The sequence below is a fragment of the Erinaceus europaeus genome, chromosome 16 (genome assembly GCF_950295315.1).
Source record: "Erinaceus europaeus chromosome 16, mEriEur2.1, whole genome shotgun sequence".
Taxonomy (NCBI): Eukaryota; Metazoa; Chordata; class Mammalia; order Eulipotyphla; family Erinaceidae; genus Erinaceus; species Erinaceus europaeus.
This window is the reverse complement of record NC_080177.1, coordinates 71,244,660-71,265,977: the sequence shown is the minus strand read 5'-3', so window position 1 is coordinate 71,265,977 and position 21,318 is coordinate 71,244,660. Positions and strand designations below refer to the sequence as shown.

General features: G+C 43.0%; 1 protein-coding gene across 1 annotated transcript in view; it reads right to left on the bottom strand.

Moving 5' to 3' along the window:
* RPGRIP1 (RPGR interacting protein 1) overlaps window positions 1–21,318 on the bottom strand; it is a 66,641-nt gene that overhangs the window by 18,577 nt on the left and 26,746 nt on the right. The window contains 8 exon segments of the mRNA XM_060175360.1: window positions 751–954; window positions 2,701–2,879; window positions 6,587–6,929; window positions 9,416–9,567; window positions 9,718–10,164; window positions 11,704–11,854; window positions 13,354–13,497; window positions 16,479–16,639. Of these exon segments, the coding sequence (XP_060031343.1) occupies window positions 751–954; window positions 2,701–2,879; window positions 6,587–6,929; window positions 9,416–9,567; window positions 9,718–10,164; window positions 11,704–11,854; window positions 13,354–13,497; window positions 16,479–16,639 (1,781 nt within the window).

Sequence of the window (21,318 nt, the reverse complement as noted above, 5' to 3'; positions counted from 1 at the left end):
TTTTTTTTTAATATTTATTTATTCCCTTTTTGTTGTCCTTGTTGTTTTATTGTTGTCGTTGTTGTTGGATAGGACAGAGAGAAATGGAGAGAGGAGGGGAAGACAGAGGGTGAGAGGAAGACACCTGCAGACCTGCTTCATCGCTTGTGAAGCGACGCCCCTGCAGGTGGGGAGCCAGGGACTTGAACCGGCATCCTTACGCTGCGCTTTGCGCCACATGCGCTTAGCCCACTGCGCTACCGCCCGACTCCTTTTTTTTTTTTTTTAAGATTTTATTTATTTATTCATGAAGACAGAAGGTGAGAGAGACAGAAAGAACCAGACACCACTCTGGTATATATATGATTGAACTCAGGACCTCATGCCTGAGAATCCAATGCTTTAGCCACTACGCCACCTCCCAGACCACTGGTACTAATGTTCTGAGCATGAACTTTTTTTATTTTTTTAAACTTTAAACTTTATTTATTAATGAGAAAGATAGGAGGTAGGAGAGAAAGAACCAGACATCACTCTGGTACATGTGCTGCCAGAGATAAACTCAGGACCTTGAGCATGAACTTTGATGTCCATAGTCGAGTCAATGAAATTACATTAAAATTAAGAGGTTTAATGAACTACTCATATTTGTGAAATACATGTCAGGTGCAAATAGTTGTGATTCTTGCTAATCCTGTGTGCCCTGTTGAAATAACGCATCTGGGAACACGACCCCTTGTAGTTCAGCTCTCTGGCTTTCTGATGCCTAACCTGTAGTGCATATCCGCTTAAAATGTTACGGCTAAGATACTCCATTCTGTTTTTGCCTTGGACACCGGCTCTCTTGCCATGTTTTCTTCTTGAGTAGGTGACAACCTGGTGCTCCTTTTCCTTCCTTTCTCCCATCTGAGGAGGATTGCTCTTTGCTGGGTAACAGTCAATTTCAATAGAACTTTCAGCAGGTGTTATATGATCCTAAATAAAAGGATCAAAAATAGTCTTTTTTAAAAGATATTTTTATTTACTTACTTATTTATTTATTTACTAGAAAGATAAGAGGAGAGAGAGGGAATGAAGCAGACACCACTCTTACACATGTCCTGCTGGGAACTGAACTCGACCTCATGCTTGAGTGTCCACTGCTTAAACCACTGCACCACCTCCTGGACCACACAGAAATCAGTCTTATCAATCATCATAGATGGTAGTTCAGCGGTGGGGAGGTGGCACAGTGGATAAAGTACTGAACTCTCAAACATATGGTTCCAAGTTCAATCCCCAACATTGCCTATATCAGAATGATGCTCTGATTCTGTCTCACTTTCCCTTTACCTAATTAATATATAAATCTTAAAAAAAAAGGGGGTGGGAGTGGGAGTATCTGGGGAGTTAACATAGGGTTATATGAAAAGACTTCAGTAACTGAGGCTCCAGTGTCCCAGGCTCAGTCCCCAGTACCATCATAAGTCAAAACTGATCAGTGCTCTGGTAAAAAAATAAATAAATAAATAAAAAGTAAATAAAATAAATCCATACTTGTACTTCATACTCAAGGAAGGCATTTGTCAGCTGGCACTAGACATCATTTCCTTCCTGCCACAGATAGGTGAGATGCCCTCATATACTCCTCACAAGAAAACCCAGGGTTTTTTTTCACCTCTAATAACCTCATAGAAACCTATGAGGGAGAGTCGGGCTGTAGCGCAGCGGGTTAAGCGCAGGTGGCGCAAAGCACAAGGACCAGCATAAGGATCCCGGTTTGAACCCCGGCTCCCCACCTGCAGGGGAGTCGCTTCACAGGCGGTGAAGCAGGTCTGTAGGTGTCTATCTTTCTCTCCCCCCTCTGTCTTCCCCTCCTCTCTCCGTTTCTCTCTGTCCTATCCAACAACGACTACAACAATAAAACAACAAGGGCAACAAAAGGGAATAAATAAATTAAATAAAAGAAAAGAATCCTATGAGGAGGCGTATTGTCTACAAAACAACGCGTGGTTTTCACAGAAGAGATTTTTGCTTGTTTGTTCATCTGTTTGCTTCCAGGGTTATTGCCGGGGCTCCTGGAGGTCATTTTCCCCTATTTTTTGCCTTGTTCTTGTAGAAGAGATTTTCTTTAACTTTATTTAGTCAATAAGACAGAGAGAAATTCAGAGGACAGGGAAAGAGGGAGGGAGGGAGAGAGATAGATAGACACCTGTAGCACTGCTTCACCAATCATGAAGCAGGTAGGGACTAGGAACTTGAACCCAGGCGCTTGTGCACTGTAATGTGTGCACTTAACCAGGAGTGCAACCACCCGGAAGCTTTTTTTTTTTCACTCCAGTTTTAATGCCCTTTTTCTCAAATGTGCTCTAAAAGATCTGAAGTCTCTTTTTTTTTTTTTTTGTCTCCAGGGTTATCACTGGGGTTTGGTGCCAGCACTACGAATCCACTGCTCCTAGAGGCTATTTTTCCCATTTGTGTTGCCCTTGTTGTGGTTGTTATTGTTGTTATAGCTGTTGTTGGATAGGACAGAGAGAAATCGAGAGAGGAGGGTAAGACAGAGAAAAGGAGAGAAAGACACCTGCAGACCTGCTTCACCACTTGTGAAGCGACCACCTTGTGGGTGGGGAGCCAGGGGCTTGAACCAGGATCCTTGTGCTGGTCCTTGTGCTTTGTGTCATGTATACTTAACCCGCTGTGCTACTGCCCAGTCCCCCACCCCCCCGATCTGAAATCTTCTACCTGGGGAGGAAACGACAGCTTTCCCTCTTCAGGTGAGATCTCTAAGCTGTCCTTTCTTTTTTCATTCTGAGCTTTAGTTTTCAGGAATTTCTCTGGGGGGTGGTAGCAAGACTTCCAATCCAGATGCACCTGAACGGATCCATTGGGTTTCCCCGCAGGATCTATTAGATTAAAATCACCTGAAGGACACAGAAACATTAGTAAGATCTGATTTCATTCACTAGGCTAGTGAGCAACTTCTCTATTCCCCAGTCCATGAAAAAATTTTTTTGTTTTACTTGTATTCATTTTATATGAGATAGAAAAGATAAACCTTCTTAGGGCCAAGGAGGTAGTATAATAATTATGCAAAAGACCATCATTTTTGAGGCTTGCAAGGTCCAATCCTTTTCCCTCATGAAGCCAGAGCAGTGCTCTTGAAAAACAAAATAAATAAATAAATATAATAAAAGCTAAAATCTTCACACGAAAGAGAGAGAAGAGGGGGCTAGGCAGTGGTGCACCTGGTTCTGGTTCAGCACACACATTACAGTGTGCAAGGTCCCAGGTTCAAGCTCCTGGTCCCATCTGCAGGGGGAATGCTTCACAAGTGGTGAAGCAGGGATGCAGATGTCTGTTTCTTTCCCTCTATTCTCCCTCGCCCCTCTCAATTTCTGTCTCTATCCAAAATAAATAAAAATAAATGTAAAAAAAAAAAAAAGCCAGAGGAAATAGAGCACCACTACAGTACAAAAGCTGCCAGTGATTGAACTAGAAGCCCCAAGCACGCGAGTCCTATGTTCTCCCAGCTGAGAAGCTATTTTCACAGACATCCCATGCCATTTTTAGCTTCACCCTATTTTGCTAGTATTTAACATCTATCAAACAGCCATGATAATAACACACTCAGAAGTAACACAAAATAGCATATACTTTGAATAGTTAGAGGGGAAGACTGGAATTTTTAGGTTTCAGGGAGAGGGAACATCAAAAGAGGGGAATGCGGCTTGCTTGCCATCAGTCATGCAGTCAATAAATATGACCATGTTATTAGTATTTTTAAACATTTTAAAATCTTTTTAAAAAATATTTATTCATTTGTTTATTCCCTTTTGTTGCCCTTGTTGTGGTTATTACTGTTACTGATGATGTCGTCGTTGTTGGAAAGGACAGAGAGAAATGGAGAGAGGAGGGGAAGACAGAGAGGGGGAGAGAAAGATAGACACCTGCAGACCTGCTTCACTGACTGTGAAGTGACTCCCCTGTGGGTGGGGAGCCTGGGGCTCAAACCGGAATCCTTACGCTGATCCTTTCACTTTGCAACAGGTGTGCTTACCCGCTGCGCTACCGCCTGACTCCCCATTTTAAAATCTTTATTTATTTGATAGAGGCATCAGAAATCAAGAGGGAAGGGGGAGATAGAGAGGGAGAGAGACATAAAGACACCTGCATCCCAGCTTCACCACTTGCAAAGCTTTCCCCCTGCAGGTGGAGACTGAGGGGCTTGAACCTGGCTCCTTGCTCATTGTAACATATGCACTTAACCTGGTGCATCACTGCCCGGCCCCAATAGGAGCATGTTAGTATTGCTATTACCAAATATTTACTATGGCGGAGACATACCAAGAACATCATTCTGTACAGTCAAGTGACCCTTACTTCTAAAAAATAAATGGAAACAAAATGGCCTTTTCAAATGTCAGGTTCTAATTTGTAACACTAATTTATGAGGTGATTTACTTTGGCTTTCGTCTTTGGCAAAGGGATTAGCCTGAGCAGAAGTGTCAGTTTTTTTGGTCTGTTTCCAGCAGTTGTGACATGTCTAAGAGGGAGGTCCCACACACATCCTCAAACATCCAGAAGTTTTATTAGACAGGGCAGCCACTGGTTGTTCTCATGCACATTTCTGAATGAGGGAATGGATACCTCTGCCTGACCCTCCTGGACTACAGAGAGCCAGAGACGTCTTTTTCTAACTGCGACCTCATGATACTGGATAGGAACTATAAAGTAAAGCAGAAGGGAGCCCAACTCCATACTGGTGGGGAAAAAAACCAAGAAATAGGCTTTTGCTGTGGTAAGGCTTGAACGTCCCTCTAATATTTAATGTTTAAAAGAAGCAGGAAGAGGGAGTCATGAGGTAGCGCAGCGGGTTAAGCGCAGGTGGTGCAAAGAGCAAGGACTGGTGTAAGGCTCCCCACCTGCAGAGGAGTCGCTTCACAGGCAGTGAAGCAGGTCTGCAGGTGTCTATCTTTCTCTCCCCCCGCTCTGTCTTCCCCTCCTCTCTCCATTTCTCTCTGTCCTATCCAACAATGACGACATCAATAACAACAATAATAATAACTACAAAAAAAGGACAACAAAAGGGAATAAATAAATATTTTTAAAAATGTCTAATAACAACAACAAAAAAGAAGAGTATGCTAAGAGGGGCCAGGCAGTGGCATACCTGGTTAAACACGCACATTACAGTGTGCAAGGACCTGGGTTCAAGCCTGTGGTCCCCATTTGCGGGGGGAAAGCCTCATGAATGGTAAAGCAGGATTGCAGGAATCTCTCTGTCTCTTTTCCCTCTCTGTCTGAGTCTAATAATAAATAAATAAATAAAAGATAATTAAAAAAAAAAAGAGTGAGGTCCTGGGGACCAGGTAGTGGTGCATCTATTATAGTGCACAAGGACCTGGGTTCAAGCTGCCAGTTCCCACCTGCAGGGAGAAAGTTTTCTGAGTGGTGAAGCAGGGCTGCAGGTGTTTCTCTGTCTCTCTTCCTCTATCTCCCCTCCCCCTCCCAATTTCTGGCTGTCTCTATCCAATAATTAAAAATAATAATTTTTTTTAAAGAAAGAGTATGCTAAGAAGCAAATGGCTAGGGTGTTGGGCTGTGGCACACTACAGTGGCATACGAGTGCAGACACTACAGTATGCCAGGATGCAGGTTCAAGCCCTGTGTCCTCACTGGCAGAGGGGCTATTTCCCAATCAGGGAAGTAGTATTGCAGGTACCTCTATTTCTCTTTCACTCTGTTTTTCTTTTCTTTTCTTTTCTTTTCTTTTCTTTTCTTTTCTTTTCTTTTCTTTTCTTTTCTTTTCTTCTTTCTTTCTTTCTTTCTTTCTTTCTTTCTTTCTTTCTTTCTTTCTTTCTTTTTGCCTCCAGGGTTATCGCTGGGGCTTGGTGCCTGCACTACAAGCTCCTAGAGGCAATCCTTCCTCCATTGTTGTTATTGTTGTTGCTGTTGCTATTGTTGGATAGGACAGAGAGAAATGGAGAGAGGAAGGGAAGACAGAGAGGGGGAGATGTGGTCCGGGAGGTGGCGCAGGAATAAGGTTTTGGACTCTCAAGCATGAGGTCCTGAGTTCGATCCCTGGCAGCACATGTGCCAGAGTGATGTCTGGTTCTTTCTCTCTTCTCCTATATTTCTCATTAATAAATAAATAAAATATTAAAAAAAAAAGAGGGGAGATAAAGATAGACACCTGCAGACCTGCTTCGCCGCTTGTTAAGTGACTCCTCTGCAGGTGGGGAATTGGGGGCTTGAACTGGGATCCTTGCGCTCCTCCTTGTTCTTCAAATTATGCTCAATTTGTTGTGCTAACGTCTGGCCCCTTTTCCCTCTCTACTTTAATTAAAGAGAAACCCTGGGAAATACTACAGAGTCAGAAAAGATCTGTTCAAAGATAAAGGTATGGACTTTGGATGGGTGTATCTACCAGCTTGGGAATTTTGCTTTTGTTACTGAAAATAACAAAAAACTGTGTGATCAGTCTTCTGTCTCTCTCAACATTATTTCACAATCCTTTCAGCAGGTTTTAGGAGAGACTGTGTCAAGCAAGTATTCAGAGAAAAGTGGAATTAGGGTAAGAAAACGACGCTGGACAGAGTATAAAGATGTAATAACCATGAGTGCCCACCTTTAATGGATTTGTTTTGTGCAAGAGGTAGCAGTGGTACTTGAACTTTGCCAAGGTACATGCCAGGCTCTGAGTCTTCATCATCAAAAACGTACACAGACAAGGCCTCCTGCCTCAGATACTGATCCAAGTCAGAGGTCATATGCACTGGGAATCGAGCCTGGTCTCTAAAGTAGGGATTGTTACTGGCTGGAATGATGGCAGTGTCATGGTCAGAGAAGGTGAAGAGTCGGTAGATGGCGTATGGACTGGGTTGGGTTCCCAGACGTCGGCTCTGGAGGCCACGGCACCTGATGATTTCCACCCACAGCTCATTTTGAAGCTTCCGAGTCTTCGATCTGGACTGGAAAGATGTTGGTCTTGGACTGAGGAAAATGGAATCCTGAGAGTATTGTAGGCGAAGCCCAGAACCCCTTCATGAGGAAGAGCTATGACCTAGAAAATTGCTGAATCCCATTGGGTCAAAGAAAAGCCTAATGATGTTCACCTGCCTGCAGGCTGAGACACTGGCACTCATTTTAGAAAACAGCATAAAGAAGCGACTTTATTCACAGCAGGGAGAAGTAGCTAGCTCCAAGGGCATCGTTTCATTTCAAACTCAAGTTTGACTAAGCAAAGAATCTGGACTAGTTGGAGTGTGACAGTTATTCTCTTTCTTTTACATCCAACATAAGAGTGGAAGGTGTGGTCCGGGAGATGGCACAATGGATAAAGCATTGGACTCTCAAGCATGAGGTCCTCAGTTCAATTCCCAGCAGCACATGTACCAGAGTGATGTCTGGTTCTTTCTCTCTCTCCTCCTATTTTTCTCATTAATAAATAAATGAAATATATTTTTAAAAAGAGTGGAAGGCTGAGGGTAAGGGAGATAGCATAATGGTTATGCCAAAACCACTTTCATGCCAAGGTTCCAAGGTTCAGTCCATGGCTTATGAGCCACCAAAAGCCAGAGCTGAGCAGTGCGCTGATCTCTCTTTCTCTGTATCTTTTTCTTTTTCTTTCTTTTTTTTTTTTTTTTGCCTCCAGGGTTCTTGCTGGGGCTCAGTGCCTGCACCATGAATCCACTGCTCCTGGAGGCCATTTTTCCCCCGTTTTGTTGTCCTTGTTGTTGTAGCCTTGTTGTGGTTATTATTGTTATTGATGATGCTGTTTGTAGTTGGATAGGACAGAGAGAAATGGAGAGAGGAGGGAAAGACAGAAAGGGGGAGAGAAAGATAGACATCTGCAGAACTGCTTCACCGCCCATAAAGCGACTCCCCTGCAGGTGGGGAACCAGGGACTCAACCGGGATCCTTATGCTGGCCCTTGCACATTGCACCACATGAGCTTAACCCGCTGCACTACCGCCCGACCCCCTCTCTGTATCTTTTTCTCTGTATATCTCCCTTATTAAACTAAAACAAATAGAATATATCTTAAAAAAAAAAAAAAGAGTGTAAGACTGGGAGCCTGGGAATTGGTGTAGTGGATAAAGCATTGAACTCTTAAGCATGAAGTCCTGAGTTCAAACCAATTCTCTTTCTCCCTCTTATTCTCTTTTTCATGAATGAATGAATGAATAAAATCTGGACTTGGGAGATAGCATAATGAGTATGCAGAAGACTCTCATGCTTGAGGCTCCAAGATCCCAGGTTCAATTCCCAGTACCACCATAAGCAAGAGCTGAGCAATGCTCTGGTCACTCTCTGTCTCTCATTAAAATAAATTATTTAAAAAAATGTATTAGAAAAAAAAAACTGGGGTAGGGGTAGATAGCATAATGGTTATGCAAAGAGACTCTCATGCCCAAGGCTCTAAAGTCCTAGGTTCAATCCCCCACACCACCATAAACCAGAGGTAAGCAGTGCTCTGGTAAATAAATAAATAAAGTGTAAGATTGAGGGTCCAGGTGATGGCACACCTGGTAGAGTACTCAGATTACCATGCTTAAGGATTGGGTCCCCACCTGTAGGGCTGGGGAGATGCCTCAGGAATGGTGGAGAAATGATACAGGTGTTTCTCTTTCTCTCTCCCCTCTATTTCTCTCTGTGTCTGTAAGAAATAAAAAAAAAAAAAAAAGGGCTCTGCCATCTCTTTCCCTCTCTGTCTTCCCCTCCTCTCTCCATTTCTCTCTGTCCTATCCAACTACAACAACATCAATAACTACAATAATAAAACAAGGGCAACAAAAGAGAAGATAAATAAATATTTTAAAAAATTTTAAAGGGCTCTGAGCAGTGGTCGTCCTCAGAGCACACACATTACCATGTGCTAGGTCCTGGGTTCAAGCCCCTGGTGTCCACCTGCAAGGGGGAAGCTTCACTAGGGGTCAAGCAGTGCTACATTTCTCTTTTTCCCTCTCTACCTCCCCCTTCCCTCTCTTTATCTGTCTCTATCAAAAAAAGAAAGAAAGAAAGAAAGAAAGAAAGAAAGAAAGAAAGAAAGGAAAAATAAGGAAGTTGGGTGGTAGCGCAGCAGGTTAAGTGCAGGTGGATCAAAGCACAAGGGCCAGTGTCAGGATCCCGGTTTGAGCCCCCAGCTCCCCACCTGCAGGAGGTCACTTTGCAAGTGGTGAAGCAGGTCTGCAAGTGTCTATCTTTCTCTCCTCCTCTCTAAGGTCTTCCCCTCCTCTCTTCATTTCTCTCTGTCCTATCCAACAACAACAACAACTATAGCTACAATTAAAAAAAAAACAAGGGCAACAAAAGGGAATAAATACATATTAAAAACAAACAAACAAATAAATAAAATCTTAAAAAAGAGAAAAAAGTGGAAGATTGAGCTGTTGTGATGAGCTTCTTGGTTGAGGCTTCTCTGAGCTGCACACAGACCAGACGTCATCTTTCTCACCTTGTCCTCCCGGGGCTCCCCGACTCCAAGAACACTGGCTGATAGATAAGCTTGGGCTTTCTTTTGCTTAATGCATGCCTGCAGGCTGGACCTTAGAGGGAAGCGCAGCCTCATCCAGTACTCAAGCACCCCGAACTCTTCTCCACCAGCTCCTGGGTAACAGAAAGTATGAACGCACAGAAGATACAGAGGATGTGGTGGAGATCAAGAACAAAGGTAGAAGAAGGAAATGAGAAACTACCAGCAGAGCAACTAGCAACTAAAAGATTTCGAATGAGTCTTGGTTGTGGAAGAACACTTACCAGTAAGTGTGGCAGACCCATGGACTCTTTCCACAGTCTCCAGTGCCCTGCCAAAGCAAATCCATCCAGTTGCAAGGGGGTGATACTCACTGGCTATAGCCTGGTATAGCTCAAGCTGGGTGAAAGCCCCTTGAAGGTAGTGTAAGAAGAGAGAATCTGTTTCCACCACATACTGGGAAGTGAAGTCATACAGGGGCTGTGGCCCCATGGCCAGGGGCGTACAGTGAGTTTCAAAGTCATAGAAGGAATAGGTGCAGAAAGTGGTCGGCTGAGTGTCTCCTGCCAGAGCCAGGGCAGCAGATGTTAGGAAGGCCTGGTGAATGTGCAGTTCAAAAAGGTTCTCACTCTGAAGTAGAGATATGTCCACTTTATCCTCGTTTTCATGGGCTGGCAGTGTTTCCAGACACAAAAACCGTTGCGTACCATAAGCCACATCTTTGAACTGGTCTAGAGGAGAAAGAAAGCTGTCTATCCATTAAAGACAAGGGTAAGTTCCTCCTCTGGGTAATGGAAGGAGGGCAGAAGAAGACTAGGAACCATGGAAGTCCAAATTGTAACTATTTAAGAAACAACATGATTCAGAAAGAAACAGAATAGAATGACAAAACAGGAGCTTTGAATTCTGGTGAGCAAATGATCCAGCATCTACTTCAAAGATAAGAAGGTACAAGAAGAGTGATTAGACAGTAAACAGGAAGACCAGGAAAAACGCCAGAGGCAGGATTTCATCTCTCGATGACACTAGTTAGGCTTATAGTAAGGTGCTATGAATTAGTTGGTACTTCTATTAGAAAAGCGTGAGAGGTGACACGCTAGGGCGTGGCTAGGCCCTGGGTGGAGCGGGAGCCTGGGTGGAGGAAAGAGGAGGAAATAAAGGGGGAGTCGGAATAATTATTATTGTGCAGCGACTACCTTAGTCAAGCACTTGAGGGGTCTATTTCAGAAGTTAAAGATAAAATAGTTTAGCTGTAATGAAATGAGAAGAAGGGAGCTGTAGTCTCCATTGTGTGCGCACCTTGACACAGGAGTTAATGAACGAACTCAATATTTTAGAATGAACTTTATATTTCATATGAGGAATCCGAGACCCAGAGGAGATACGGAAACTTTCAAGAAGATTATAAGTATTTGCGAAGTGGTAGTAGAAAGAATACTGGGTCTGAAATTGCTAATCTAAATTTGGAATCCCATCTCTGTCATTTAATAAGTGACCTTGAGCAATTTACTAAACCTGATTCTGCTTCATTTTCTCCTGTTGTATTATCACTTATCCAGTACTAACCAGCTTTTTGAGATATAATACAATTTTTATTCTTTAAATGGGAGGGGGGAGGTATAGCATAGTGGTTATGAAAAATAGGCTTTCGGGAGGAGGGTAGATAGCATAATGGTTATGCAAACAGACTCTCATGCCTGAGGCTCCAAAGCCCCAGGTTCAGTCCCCCGCACCACCATAAGCCAGAGCTGAACAGTGCTCTTGTTAAAAAAAAAAGAAAAGAAAAATAGGCTTTCAAAAAATAAATAAATAAAAAATAAAATAAAAAAAGAAAAGCGTGAGAGGCATAAATTATGAATATTTCCAAAAGTTGGATTTGCACTGTGATAAGAATAACATGCAATAACCACCACCCAGTCTCCCACTTCACATTTAAAAAATTGTTTTGTTTATTATATTTGTATTTGATGAGACAGACAGAAATTGGGAGGGGAGGGGGAGAGAAGAGAGACATCTCCAGCTTCACTGCTCACCAAGCTCCACCCCTACAGGTGGGCAATGGAGAGCTTAAATCTGGGTCCTAGCATACGGTAAGGTGTACATTCAACCACATGTGTCATCGCCTGGTCCTGCCCTCACACTCTTAATGGGAAGGATAAGTCATAAGCCAAGGACATTAGAGACAGCTTTCTGGATAGTATACATAGAGGGGAGCATAAATACCAGCCACATGATGGATCGCAAGATGGAAACAAAGTATTAAGACTTGCCAGATATCGGAAGGCCATGGCGTCTTAAAATACCTTCCAGCTGATTGATACGCTTGTTCTTGACGTCTAGGAGTTGACTCAGCCTCTCCAGTTTTTCCTCATGCTCTCTACTTTCATTATCAGCTTTTGTCATCATTACTTCCAGTTCCTCCTGAAACAAGCAAACAAAAAATTGCCTGAAATATTCTATCTCAGTGACAGAGAACCAAAAAGCCCAGATTAAAATGCGGCACCTAATGGATAAAGAAGAGCCCACTGGAGTCAGAGAGATACCTCACCGAGTAGGACACATGCCCGGACAGCACGTGGGAGATGCTATGGCATCAGGGGATAATGCTCTGGTTCTACGGTGTCGCTCCCTCTATACATCTGAATAAAAAATTGGAGGTGCCGGGTAGTGGAACACTTGGTTTAGCGCACACATTACAAAGGACCCAGGTTCAAGTCCCTGGTGGGAAGCTTCACAAGTGGTGAAGCAGGGCTGAAGGTGTCTCTCTGTATCTCTCCCTCTTCATCTTCCCCTCCCTTCACAATTTCTCTGTCTCTATGCAAAATAAAGACATATTTTTAAAAAAAGTGACCCAGAGGGGGTCAGGTGGTGGCAGAGCGGGTTAAGCGCACATGGTGCAAAGCGTAAGGAGCAGCGTAAGGATCCTGGTTCGAGCCCCTGGCTCCCCACCTGCAGGATGTCAATTCACAAGCGGTGAAGCAGGTCTGCAGGTGTCTGTCTTTCTCTCCCCCTCTCTGTATTCCCCTCCTCTCTCCATTTCTCTCTGTCCTATCCAATGATGACAACATCAATAACAACAATAGTAACTGCAACAAAAAGGGAAAAATGGCCTCCAGGAGCAGTGGATTCATAGTGCAGGCACCAAGCCCCAGCAATAACCCTGGAGACAGAACAAAACAAACAAACAAAAAAACCTCAGATTCTTCCATTTAGAAGAATGTTTGAGCATGGGGGTAGATAGCATAATGGTTATGAAAAATGACTCTCATGCCTGAGAGTCATGCCAAAGTCCCAGGTTCAGTCCCCTGCAACACCATAAGCCAGAGCTGAGCAGTGCTCTGGATATATATATGGGTTGCAGCCCAGGTGATGACACAATGGCTAAAGCACTTGAAACTTAGGTATGAGGTTCCCAGCACTGCATAAGTCAGAGTGATGTTGTGGTACTATGAAGAGAGATAATGGTGGGGGAGGCGGCATACTGGGTGTGCAGAGGGTTTTCATGTCTGATGTTCTGGAGTGCCAGGCTCAATCTCCCCACACCACAGTAAACACGAGCTGTGTTCTCTAGTTGAGAGAGAGAGGACAAGAGAAAGAACCTCTCTGTTGTAATGTTTGTTCTATCGGGTAGCGTTTTCCTGGAACTAGCAACATTTGAATCCAGAAGTTTCACAGCTTTCATTTTCACTAGCTGGCCCCTTCACCGTTTCTACTGTAATGTTTGCGCACGTAAGAATTACATATTTGCACATGTAAGAAAGCAAGGTCTTCAAAAGGAAGCACATATTGTATTTGCACAGGACTGCCTATCAAGCACACTAGTTCAGGAGACTGGCCTCTGGACTCCACCCCCAGTGTTGTAAGTGGCTGGCTCCCATGTGCACCTTGATCTGTCCCCTCTCATAGACTGTCTTTCACACCTGATAGCACACGTTGATTTTACGCTGCAGGATGAGCATGTCTCTGGTCTTTTCTAGTTCCAGAGTGGTCTCTGCATGCGATACTTGCAACTGACTTATCATCTGGGACAGCTTCTTTTCCTCTTGGTTTTCGGGTTCGCAGTGCTATGGGAAAAGTATTGATAAGTGGGAATAAATATTATAGTGCAGTCATAATTAAATTGTATACAGTAGTTGTTGGTTTATAGTGAAGTACCAGCAGAGGGTTTACTCCAAAATGCAAAAGAGGACTTGTATTACTTCTTTTTTTAAAAAAATATTTATTTTATTTATTCCCTTTTGTTGCCCTTGTTGTTTTATTGTTGTAGTTATTATTGTTGTCATTATTGTTGTTGGATAGGACAGAGAGAAATGGAGAGAGGAGGGGAAGACAGAGGGGGAGAGAAAGACAGACACCTGCAGACCTGCTTCACCGCTTGTGAAGCAACTCCCCTGCAGGTGGGGAGCCAGGGCTTGAACCGTGATCCTTATACTGGTCCTTGTGCTTTGCGCCACCTGCGCTTAACCCGCTGCACTACAGCCCCACTCCCCTTGTATTACTTCGTACATTCTCTGTCGCCCCCGCTTCCTCATGTTCAGTAGTAACAGTAAGGATGTAATTAGCCTCTTTTTTTTCTTTTGCTGCCCTTGTTGTTTTTATTGTTATTATCATTTTATTTTATTTTATTTATAAAAAGGAAACGCTGACAGAACCATAGGATAGGAGGGGTACAACTCCATACAATTCCCACCACCAGAACAGGTGTCTGTCTATCTCTCTCCCTCTCTGTCTTCCCTTCCTCTCTCCATTTCTCTCTGTCCTATCCAACAACAACGGCATCAGTAACAACAATAATAATAATAACTGCAACAACAATAAAAACAACAAGGGCAACAAAAAGGAAATAAATAATATTTAAAAATATTTACTTATTTATTTATTACTAGATAGAGACAGATATTTAGATGGAAGGAGAAGGTAGGGAGAGACAGAGAGAGAGGGAGTCTGGCGGTAGTGCAGCGAGTTAAGTGCACGTGGCGCAAAGCGCAAGGATCGGCATAAAGATCTGGGTTCGAGCCCCGGCTCCCTACCTGCAGGGGAGTCGCTTCACAGGCCGTGAAGCAGGTCTCCAGGTGTCTATCTTTCCCTCCCCCTCTCTGTCTTCCCCTCCTCTCTCCATTTCTCTCTGTCCTAGCCAACAACGATGATAGCAATAACAACAATAATAACTACAACAACAATAAAACAAGGGCAACACAAGGAAAAGTAAATAAATATAATAAAAATTAAAAAAAGAGGGAGTCGGCGGTAGCGCAGTGGGTTAAGCGCAGGTGGCGCAAAGCGCAAGGACCAGCGTAAGGATCCCGGTTCAAGCCCCCGGCTCTCCACCTGCAGGGGAGTCGCTTCACAGGCGGTGAAGCAGGTCTGCAGGTGTCTATCTTTCTCTCCCCTTCTCTGTCTTCCCCTCCTCTCTCCATTTCTCTCTGTCCTGTCCAACAACAACCACATCAATAACAACAACAATAATAACTACAACAACAATAAAAAGACAACAAGGGCAACAAAAGGGAAAACAAATAAATAAATAAAATTTTTTAAAAAATTAAAAAAAGAGAGAGACACCTGAAGCCCGCTTTACCACTTGTAAAGCTTTCCCCCTGCAGGTGAGGACCAGGGGTTTGTACCTGGGTCCTTGCACATTGTAATATGTGCACTTAGCCAGGTATGCCACTGTCTGGTACTTAAGTTAACTTCTTTATTTAATTCCTTTTTTATATTATTATTTAATTAATTAATTTATTTACTTATAAAATGGAAATACTGACAAGACCATAGGATGAGGGTTACAATTCCCATTACCAGAACTCAATATCCTATCCCCTCTCCTGATAGCTTTCCTATTCTCTATCCCTCTGGGAGTATGGACCCAGGGTCATTATGGGTTGCAGAAGGTGGAAGGTCTGACTTCTGTAATTGCTTCCCCGCTGAACATGAGTGCTGACAGGTCGATCCATACTCCCAGCCTGCCTCTCTCTTTTTCCCTATTGGAGCAGGGATTTGGGCAAAGTAAGGACTACAAAAGTTAGGTTAACTTCTAAAGACTGATCTTCAGCAGAAATAAGTCCTATTCAAAAAAAAAAAATTCTATGTTTTATGGTTGGTAAGGGGGGGGGAGTGGAATATATAGAGCTTCTGAAGTTATCTCTGCTCTCAGCCTTCTCATATCCTTTTTCTCATATTCTTTTTTTCCTCCAAGGATTATCGCTGGGGCTCAGCGCCTGCACTATGAATCCACTGCTCCTGGCAGCCATTTTTTTCCCATTTAATTACACAGGACAGAGAGAAATTGAGAGAGGAAGGGGAGATAGGGAGAGAGAAAGACACCTGCAGAACTGCCTGTGAAGTGTTCCCCTGGCAGATGGGGAGCCGGCGGCTTGAATCTGGATCCTCTCACAAGTCCTTGTGTTTAATACTATGTGCAGTTAACCTGGTATGCCACTGCCTGGCCCTTCTCATATTCTTTCAATACTGTTTTCAGTCAGAATAAACTATTATTTAGGCTGTTTTTCTTTTCTTTTTTAAAATATTTATTTTCCCTTTTGTTGCCTTTATTGTTTTTTTTGTTGTTGTTGTTGTTATTGATGTCGTCATTGTTAGATAGGACAGAGAGAAATGGAGAGAGGAGGGGAAGACAGAGGGGGAGAGAAAGACAGACGCCTGTAGACCTGCTTCACCGCCTGTGAAGTGACTCCCCTACAGGTGGGGATCCGGGGGGCTAGAACTGGATCCTTACTCCAGTCCTTGCAGTGGGTTAAGTGCAGGTGGCATAAAACGAAAGGACCAGCGTAAGGATCCCGGTTCGAGCCCCCAGCTCCCCACCTGCATGGAGAGCCGCTTCACAGGCGCTGAAGCAGGTCTGCAGGTGTCTGTCTTTCTCTCCTCCTCTCTGTTTCCCCCTCCTCTCAACATTTCTCTCTGTCCTATCCACCAACGACGACATCAATAACAACAGTAATAACTGCAACAATAAAACAACAAGGGCAGCAAATGGGAATAAATAAATACATATTTTTTTAAAGCTTTCATAAAATAAAGATGTTCTTACCTTTATTTGAATGGCTTCCTGAGACACAGTTGGGTGGTTGGCCGGTTCAGTTTGGCTATCAGGAAACTGGCACATTAAGTCCCCGCTCTGCATGCTTTCTTCTTCCTGTGCATGTTTCTGTAGCAGGCTAGTGACTTCTAGTTTCAGATCCTCGTTTTGAGCTGGGAGAAAATAATAATCCCGAAACTTAAAACCGTAGTTATAAGTAACTAGGATCAGAGCTGGATGAAGTGTGAATCAAATTAATGAGTTCAATGTTTAACTAGTCTTAGAAATTTTCCCTTAGAAAAGTAATTATTTGGGGCAAGGTGGTGGTGCACCTGGTTAAATGCACACATTAGAGTGCGCAAGGACTCAGGTTCAAGCCCCTGGTCCCCACCTGTCTCTCTCCCTCTCTATCTCCCCCTTCCTCTCAATTTCTAAAAAAAAAAAAAAAAAAAAAGTAATTATTTCCTTTCTACAAAGTTCTATTCTAACTTATTTTCCTATAAACTGAGTTGACATTTGCACTCCAAGAACAAAACAAAAAGGACCTGCAATACTCTAGAAGGGTCAGGAAGATACAGCATAGCAGCTTACAGAAGTCTTTCATGCCTGAGGTTTTGGGGTCTGAGTTCAATCCCGAGTACCACCATAAGCCAAAGCCCAGTGGTATTCTGGTAAGTACACACACACACACACACACACACACACACACACACACACACACACACACACAACCACTACCAACAAAGAAATTCTTGAAGTGGTCTGGGAGGTGGCGCAATGGATAAAGCACTGGATTCTCAAGTATGACGTCCCAAATTCAGTCCCTGGCAGCACATGTGCCAGAGTGATATCTAGTTCTTTCTCTCTCTCCTCCTATCTTTCTCATTCATAAATAAATAAAATCTTAAAAGAGAAATTCCTGATAAGCGTATAGTAGAAAGGAAAAAAACAACAACAAAAAGAAAGGAATAGAACAGGGGCCAAATACTGTAACACACTCTGTTGAGTATACATGTTACATTGTGCAAGGACCCAGGTTCAAGGCCCTAGTCCCCACCTGCAGGGCGGAAGCTTCCAGAGCAGCAAAACAGTCCTGCAGGCATTTCTGTCTCTCTCTTTCTCTTCCTATTTTCTCCACCTCTCTTGACTTCTCTCTGCCTCTATCCAACCAATAAATGACATTTTAAAAAGGAGAACAACGGCGATTTGACTTCCTGAGGCGGAGCTACGAGCAGCAGATCCCTTTCTCTCCTCTCCTCTCCTCTCCCGGATCAACTAGGAATACCAAAGGAGACCACCGGACCGAAACAAGACAGGACTAGAATGACCACAGGAACCCAGTAAATCACTCGTGAGTACAAACACGCATGGCTGGTGACAGAGAGGAGAGAGGGGCCTAAGGAGAGATTAAGTGGCTGCTAACAGTTCAACAGTTTATCAGTGGAGACACCACCTCCAGTCTGCTCCACCAACAAGGGGACAGCTGAAGGGAGGAAAGGACTCCCCAGAGACTCACCAAGTGCAACTCTGAGTCTTCATTGCTACTACCCTCAGAATCTGGAGCAGCAACAGGGAGGGACACCAGGGCACAGAGATCTAACCGGGAAACTCAGGGGAAGACCTATACCTCGGTGGCATAGCTGAGGGGCTGTGAAAGTCTCTTTGCATAACCACTAGATTATCTCTGCCACACCCTGCTTTATCTCTTGGTCAGGAGTCAGTGATTAAGCTAAGAAGCCTATTGATAGTTTAAAAGCCCTCAGGCTCCCATAGCCTACAGGGAAGAAATAAAAGAGGCTTTTACAGCACTGAGCTCCAACTCAGGGACTGAAAAAACTGTTAACATATATAAAATGGTTAAAACAACAAGAAAAAATATTGGAGACTTGAACCAGGACAAGAGTCCAGCTAAAACTCCTCCAGAGGGTGAAGCACAAAACAACAAGTTCAACATCCAAACATTAGCTAAGGAAATAATAATAGGAGTGAGTAAAGAATTTGAAAAAATTGTAATCAGAAATGCAGGAACAACAAATGAGAAAATGGAAGAAAATTCTAATTATCTCATGGTTATTAGAGAGCTGAAAGCTGAAATTGCTGAGCTAAGAAGGCAACTAGCTGAACAAGCTAAAACAGTATCAGAGCAAGGCAACAAAATAGATGAACTCCAGAAAGCAGTAGAGGGCAGAGAGAATAGAATCTATGAGGCTGAAGACAGAATTAGCAAGATTGAGGATGAATTAGAGACAACTAAAAAAGAAGTAAGAGATCTCAAAAAGAGATTAAGAGATGCTGAAAACAACAACAGAGTCCTATGGGATGACTTCAAAAGAAACAATATACGCATTATTGGCTTACCAGAGGAAGAAAGAGAAGGAGAGGAAGAAAGCATTCTCCAGACCATAATAGCTGAAAATTTCTCTAGTCTAGACAACACCAAAGACATAAAGATTCAAGAAGCCCAGAGGGTCCCAAACAGAATTAACCCAGACCTAAAGACACCAAGACATGTCATACTTAGATTGGAAAGGAATAAGGATAAAGAAAGGATCCTCAAGGCTGCAAGAGAAAAACAAAGAGTCACCTACAAAGGAAAACCCCTAAGATTAGCAGCAGACTTCTCCATACAAACACTACAGGCCAGAAGAGAATGGCAAGATATCTATCGAGTGCTCAATCAGAAAGACTTTCAGCCAAGAATACTATATCCTGCTAGACTGTCATTCAGACTAGATGGAAGCATCAAAACCTTCTCAGACAAACAACAGTTGAAGGAAGCAACCATCACCAAGCCTGCCCTGAAAGAAGTTCTGAAAGGTCTCCTATAAACAACCAGACCACCACAAATAGGACATATATCAAAATACTCTAAAACTCTACAAGAATGGCGTTAAAATATCTTCAATCTTTGATATCAATAAATGTCAATGGCCTGAATTCACCTATTAAAAGACACAGAGTAGGAAGATGGATCAGAAAACACAACCCAACAATATGTTGTCTACAGGAAACTCACCTAACTCAACAAGACAAACACAGACTTAAAGTGAAAGGATGGAAAACTATCATACAAGCCAATGGCCCACAAAAAAGGGCAGGAGCAGCTATTCTCATATCTGACATGATAGACTTTAAAATAGATAAGATTCAAAAAGATAGGAATGGACACTACTTTATGCTCAGAGGATCAGTCAATCAAGAGGACTTAACAATTATTAATATCTATGCACCCAATGAGAAGCCATCTAAATACATCAAACTTCTACTGAAAGAGCTACAGCAATATATTAAATGGACCTACCCTATGACCCTGCAATTCCCCTCCTGGGGATATATCCTAAGGAACCCAACACATCCATCCAAAAAGATCTGTATACACATATGTTCTTGGCAGCACAATTTGTAATAGCCAAAACCTGGAAGCAACCCAGGTGTCCAACAACAGATGAGTGGCTGAGCAAGTTGTGGTATATATACACAATGGAATACTACTCAGCTGTAAAAAATGGTGACTTCACCGTTTTCAGCCGATCTTGGATGGACCTTGAAAAAATCATGTTGAGTGAAATAAGTCAGAAAGTGAAGGATGAATATGGGATGATCTCACTCTCAGGCCGAAGTTGAAAAACAAGATTAGAAAAGAAAACACAAGTCGAACCTGAAATGGAATTGGAGTATTACACCAAAGTAAAAGACTCTGGGGTGGGTGGGTGGGTGGGTGGGGAGAATACAGGTCCATGAAAAATGATGTATGAAATAGTGGGGGTTGTATTGTTAAATGGGAATCTGGGGAATGTTATGCATGTACAAACTATTGTGTTTACTGTTGAATGTAAAGCATTAATTCCCCAATAAAGAAATCAATTATTAAAAAAAAAAGGAGAACAACAAAAAATAGAGACACTATTGATTTCAACAGTCTAGACTTTGTTTTTTGTTTCCAGTGTTATTGCTGGGGCTCAGCACCTGTACTACAAATCCACTGCTCCTTGGTCATTTTTTTCGATATATATATATATTTTTTTCTGATAAGACAGAGAGAAATCGGGAGCCAGGTGGTAGCGCAGTGGGTTAAGCACATGTGGCGCAAAGCACAAGGACTGGCGTGAGGATCCCGGTTCGAGCCCCCAGCTCCCCACCTGCAAGGGGGTCGCTTCACAGGTGGTGAAGCAGGTCTGCAGCTGTCTGTCTTTCTCTCCCCCTCTCTGTCTTCCCCTCCTCTCTCCATTTCTCTCTGTCCTATCCAATAACAATAACAACTACAACAATAAAACAATAAGAGCAACAAAATTGAATGAATAAATAAATAATAAAAAAAGACAGAGAAATTGAGAGGGGAGAGGAAGACAGAGAGGGAGAGAGACAGAAAGACACCTGCAGACCTGCTTCATTACCTTTGAGGTGACACCCCCCCCACCCCTGCAGTTGGGAGCCAGAGGCTGGAACCGGGATCCTGGAGCAGGTCCTTGCACTTTGTACTATGTGTGCCTAACCCAGTGTACCACTGCCTGGTCCCCAGGCTAAACTTTTTGTCAGCACCGTCTAAAGCCGCACTGTAGCCACTGCTCTTTGCAATTTGCATTTCTGTGTATATTTTAGGACAGGAGGGTGACTGGAGTTTAGTGTCATAATTACATTATCATGCTTTACAGAGGGAGTTAGTTTAGAATCTAAGGTCATTGACACGACTTTCCCTGCACTTCATGTATACTGTGTGCTGCTCAAGTACATGGTTTCATAATGGTCTCCATTTTTCTCTTTCTTGCTTGCTTTTTTCCTTTCTTCTTTCTCTCTTTCTATACATATATATATATTATAATTTTTAAATATTTATTTTTTTCCTATTTTGTTG